Source organism: Cydia splendana, chromosome 6 (genome assembly GCF_910591565.1).
Source record: "Cydia splendana chromosome 6, ilCydSple1.2, whole genome shotgun sequence".
Taxonomy (NCBI): domain Eukaryota; kingdom Metazoa; phylum Arthropoda; class Insecta; order Lepidoptera; family Tortricidae; genus Cydia; species Cydia splendana.
The window spans coordinates 15909682-15915681 of NC_085965.1; the positions used below are offsets into that span (position 1 = coordinate 15909682).

Sequence of the window (6000 nt, forward strand, 5' to 3'; positions counted from 1 at the left end):
CGAGCTTTCCCGACGGAGATCCTTAATCTAGCCGTCATGTGCACATGCTATAGGGTTATCACCACAGTTAAAAAGTAGTATTTTTGCAATTTTTATTTTTTACTCAATTAACGATTCTTACCATTACCAATAGTCTCTGTATCACTTAAACGACCTAATACTCCCGGGAAGGATCGTCGTGCCTTTCCACCCTGTATACATCGTTGTCTGACCCACAACACAAGCTTTCTTGAACTTACCGTGGGGCTTAGTCAATTTGCGTAAAAATGTCCTATAATATTTATTTATGTCTTTCCCATCACGGAACAATGGTGTTCCGGACCTTTGGGAGGCGTGCGCGGAGCCGAAGCCAACACGTAAAGGCCTTTTTGACACTTTAATGAAATGGGTACACCGAGCGGATGCTGCCCTTACCCGTGTCATGGGACGCACGCAGAGGCAGCACCCGCCAGGGTGTAAGGGCTATTGAGAGTTGATGGAATCTAAAATTAACTAGGTTATTGGGTGAAAGCGATGGACTAAGTACTGAGCTATGGGGTAAAAAACCGGACGCCTGCCTAATAAAACGGTATGCAATTTTATTTCCGGCAGACGGTGACTCGCCCTCACAAGATGGGCCCTCACAAAAAGCGACATCTAGGATGGCTCAAGGGCAACACCGGTGTGAGCGGCTCAGGGGTTTCGATAGGTGTGCGCCGCTTTCTACCCAGTGGCTGTTAACAGCCACTGTGCAAACTCGCGTCTTATGCATATTTCACTTCCACCCCTGGAGCTTATAGCTCTAACGACTCCACTCTGGCCGGCCGGCTAAGGCAAGCCAGAGACAGAGAATCCTGTCCCACCCACCCTCCTTGCGGGTAACAGAACTCCCCAGGAGCACTCGGGTACGTGAGGTCGCTAATCCCCAACAGCTCGCCACAAGCTGCCCTGCGTTGACTGATTGCACTGGTAAAACCAGCGGGCGATGGGGTCGTCACATCCCTACGCCTATTTATTTATTATTATTATTTTATTATTGTCACTTGACAGTACTACTTAGTGCTACTTAGCAGTGCTGATAATTCCGCTACTCGATGCTAGATGTCGACTATGAAAATATTAGTCTTTTTGGTACCAAAACTGATGTATGGAGTGAGCACTCTTGTATACTATATTTCTCTATGGTTTGGTTACGGTTTTCAATACAACCTTCTATGACCGTAACAAAACGGACTAAAATGTTTGTACAAACAGCAACACTCCTACCTGTACATCGGTGGATCTTATTACAAAAGGCCATAAGGTCCACCGATGTACAGTTAACAGTGTGGGCGGTGGTATGACATTTTGGGGACACTTTTTTTTCGTATTAGGATCGAAAGAGCTCGTGATTCTGAGTGGAAAAAATATAAAAAATTCAAAACCTAAAATGCAAGTTGGGGGTACAAATTTAAATAGAAATGCTCATATACTAGGGCCTTTTTGTGTTTGGGACAGATATTTAGGCAAGTTATTACTTATTAGTCTACGCGTTGGTGTACTGATTAACTCTTAAAATCCAAATCAAAATGGGTAGGTAATAAAATAAATAAACCAGCTTTAGGTGTACGTATTTTTATTTATAAAGCCCAAGTTAGACAGATTAAAATATAGTCTTATTTTTTTCTAACAATAAAGAATACTTTATAAACATATTATTTTGACTTTATTTGGTAAATTCTACGACCTCTTTATCTGAAAACAAATCGGATTATATTTGTGGTGTACTCAACGCACCAAGGACAATTGAGTCAATATTAATTTAGGCGTAATTTTGATATAAAAAATAATGCTTAATTTTTACGTAAGCACAGTGACATAATATCAATCAAGTTATTTGACTGATGTCACATACAGACTGATACATGTAGGGAGTATTTTACAAGCTTTTATTTACTTTCACGACCGTTGTCTGTAATCAAATCTTGCAAGTTAAATTTGATCCACTTCCCGGTTTCCGATTGAGCTGAAATTTTGCATATATACGTAAGTCGGGTGACAATGCAATATTATGGTGTCATCGAGCTGATCTGATGATGGAGACCGGAGGTGGCCATAGGAAATCTGTGATAAAACAACGAAACCTAATTGTGTTTGGGGTTTTTAGAATTGTCTCGATGAGTATTAGTTGCCTGTGGGAAGAAAAGTACAGTCAGCGATAAAAGCTTGTACCAAAAATGAAATTTTTGCCAAAAACTTATTTAACAAGCTTTTACTAGGTCGACCTGTATGTAACTATGTAATCAAATCTTGCAAGTTAAATTTGATCCACTTCCCGGTTTCCGATTGAGCTGAAATTTTGCATGTATACGTAAGTCGGGTGACAATGCAATATTATGGTGTCATCGAGCTGATCTGATGATGGAGACCGGAGGTGGCCATAGGAACTCTGTGATAAAACAACGAAACCTAATTGTGTTTGGGGTTTTTAGAATTGTCTCGATGAGTATTAGTTGCCTGTGGGAAGAAAAGTACAGTCAGCGATAAAAGCTTGTACCAAAAATGAAATTTTTGCCAAAAACTTATTTAACAAGCTTTTATTAGGTCGACCTGTATGTAACTATGTAATCAAATCTTGCAAGTCAAATTTGATCCACTTCCCGGTTTCCGATTGAGCTGAAATTTTGCATGCATACATAAATCGGATGACAATGCAATATTATGGTACCATCGAGCTGATCTGATGATGAAGACAGGAGGTGGCCTTAACAAGCTTTTATTAGGTCGATGTAATGGAATCTAAGGTAACTAATTTAACCATCTTCCAAGGATCGTAGCGTCGTGAAAATTGGCAGCTGTATGTAGTTCTGATGACAATACAATAATATGGTACTGTCGACCTGATCTGATGATGGAGACAGGAGGTGGCCATAGGAACTCTGGGATGAAACAACGCAACCTAATTGTGTTAGGGGTTTTTAGAATTGTCTCGATGAGTATTAGTTGTCTGTCGTAAGAAAAGTACAGTCAGCGATAAAAGCTTGTACCAAAAATGAAATTTGTGCCAAAAACTTATTAAATACCTACCATCAATCGGTACTAGGATTATTTAGCACCGTTAGACCTTGTAATGAGGTTACAAAATAATGTTGTAATGTGGCTACATAGGTACTTACGTTGGTTTGATACTCTTCTATGGCTATGTACTATTGGATAGTCATCTTTTCTACTGCTGGCTACCAGAGTAATGTTTTTATCGGTATTGAGACTGTCGGTTAACTTTGTAAGTATTGGTTCACCGCTGTTGTCCTGTGACATAAAATTAATCAAAATATATTAATGAATAATTCTTATATCCTACATAGGCTACATGGCCTCAGCGTGGTTATAAATATAAGTTTTTGGCAAAAATTTCATTTTTGGTACAAGCTTTTATCGCTGACTGTACTTTTCTTTCCACAGGCAACTAATGCTCATCGAGACAATTCTAAAAACCCCAAACACAATTAGGTTTCGTTGTTTTATCACATAGTTCCTATGGCCACCTCCGGTCTCCATCATCAGATCAGCTCGATGACACCATAATATTGCATTGTCACCCGACTTACGTATGTATGCAAAATTTCAGCTCAATCGGAAACCGGGAAGTGGATCAAATTTAACTTGCAAGATTTGATTACAGACAACGGTCAGGTGAAACTAAATAAAAGCTTGTAATAAAGTAGGTAGTCTACGGCCTGAGTTTTCTAAAATTAAGTAGAAAAACGTAATAAAATAATCTGGCACGTAAGTCTGAGTGTCGTGTGCCGCAATAGACAGTGGGCCTATTCATTAATTTCATTATATGTCATTGTAATCCATATAAAAGAGGAAACCTTTCAAGCTACCCAAAATAAAACGTTGACAAAGCCCTCCCAAAAGCCCCTAGGCTTACACGTCGCCATTCAACAGACATCAAGTATGAGCAAACTCATCATATGTGAGGTTGGAACAGAAAAGTTTTACTCCTTAATAAGACCCAATACTGCTTAAATAAGCAAGAAAAAACTGTAAGAAGACTAATACGCAAAACAACGAATAAGGTAGAATTAGGTTGATTGGGGTGATTCAGGTTTAAGGTTAGGTAATAAAATTATCTTTCGGCTTATCTAGAGGGCTAAAATTACCAAGATATAAAAATATCTTGGAAGACGGTAAATTGTATCAAAGTGTCGGTTTTGTCGGAATGGTGTGACTAAAGTAGAACTTATAACAAAATAAGATACTACTTATAAGTTTCTTTTTTCATTCACTCTCAGTCATGCGCCGGCGTTATGGTTCTTTTACGTATTTGTCCATTGATTTGATTCAACAAAGAAAAAAATCGATTACTACCGGAGCCATCTTCCCATCCAGTTCCCTTCGTCCTTCGATAGTACATAGTTTAGAGCATGACCTGTCATCACTCGTTTTGCATGGTTCTACAGGCTGGTCAAAGCTTATCCTCAAGGATGCAGTCTGGAACAGTTCTTCAGACGACCGTGCAGTATCTAATTCAAATTTCCGTGGAGTTATCTAAACAGAATGCAAAAGTAAGTACTTAATACACAAACACGTTATGTACAAGAAAATAGCTACGGAGTAGAAGGTGTTTGCTAAATATCAACAACAAGACGAGGAAATTGCAGATGTCTTTGCCAAGACAAAGAAAACAAACAAAAACTATTAATTAGGTGCGTCCATATAGCCAAGCCAGATGGCTAACGCGCCGCGATTATGCTTTTTTGCGAAGGGCTCGCTAACTGCTCGTGAGCATTACGTGTGCAGCGCACGTATAGAGCGCGAACGATTTCCGAATGGTGCACTATAAAGTCTGTATATTTAGGTATTTAAATAAAAGTAAACAAAAAATTTGTTAGTTATAACATTTAAGGCCTGTGCACACCGGCTGCGTGTGCGTGACGTGCATGTGCGCGTGCGGCGTTGTAGTATACAGATCCTTATGAGAGTCGGCACACCGCTTGCGTGACGTGTGCGTGTGCGGCTCCAACATTTTAGCGCACGCGCACGTGCACGTCACGCACACGCAGCCGGTCTGCACAGGTCTTTATTGGCCAACGAACCAAATATAAAACCGCCTGTATATGTCACTGAACGACCTGAATTTAACCTACATTTGATCATGTAATGTTTTCATCTATCCTCAACTGGCCTAAGGAGCCATTTGAGGGTAGATTTTGTTTACTTTTATTTAAATACCTAAAGATACAGAGTATAGAGGTGCGATTATAGAAAAAGGTTATCTGGGGGTACGGCAGTGCCCCGCCAAATCGAGCATACGTATTACGGGAAAAGATTTCAAAAGTAAAGGTTGTCTCGTTCATATAATTACGAGCGAACATGCGTGCAACAACGAAAATGTGCAAACGCGATTTGTGCACCAACGAACCACTTCGTAGTGCCCGTTAGGTCTTTGCCAAATAACGTAATTATAAGTTAATGTTTACGGGATAAAATAGAGATGGCAAAATACAAAACTAACCTTGTACGCGAAGCTTGACGCCTCGCTTAGCCCATCAGTGGGGTTACCTTCAACCAAGTATTCAGTACATTTGCAACACAGGAAACTACAAAAGAAGACTAGCCAATCAGAGGCGATGTATACATGCTCCCTAAGGTTCAAAAACTTCGCGACGACGTGGTGGATATCGTAAACACTTATCTCCATACTTGATTGGGGTTTTTATAAATTTTCAAAATTATTATTCTTTGTGTAAATAGTACGATCTATGTAAGGGAGCCTGGAAGGGAAAAAGCAGGAAAAATGGTATGAGAAATTGGTGTGGTAAGTGTCAGTAATTGTCAGTACGTATAAGTTACTCTATGGTATATGTCAAAGAAAACCATGCTTTATGTTTATTCTTTGGCGAATAATTTAAAGAGGCATGGTCTGCATGTATAGGGGATATTACTGCAATATTCTGCCGCCAGAGTGCAGCACTACCGACTCAGTAAATTCATAGACTAACAGATACACACTGTGCCTTAAACTGTTTTTGATAA

General features: G+C 39.6%; 1 protein-coding gene across 1 annotated transcript; it reads right to left on the reverse strand.

Moving 5' to 3' along the window:
* Positions 1 to 1586: 1586 nt before the first annotated feature.
* LOC134791879 (uncharacterized) lies at positions 1587 to 5771 on the reverse strand. The gene is made up of 4 exons (XM_063763001.1): positions 5480 to 5771; positions 4333 to 4512; positions 3135 to 3267; positions 1587 to 1713 (listed from the first exon to the last, which is right to left on the reverse strand). Exons 1-4 carry the CDS (start codon positions 5663 to 5665, stop codon positions 1685 to 1687), a joined length of 528 nt encoding a protein of 175 aa, XP_063619071.1. The 5' UTR covers positions 5666 to 5771; the 3' UTR covers positions 1587 to 1684.
* Positions 5772 to 6000: the final 229 nt, after the last annotated feature.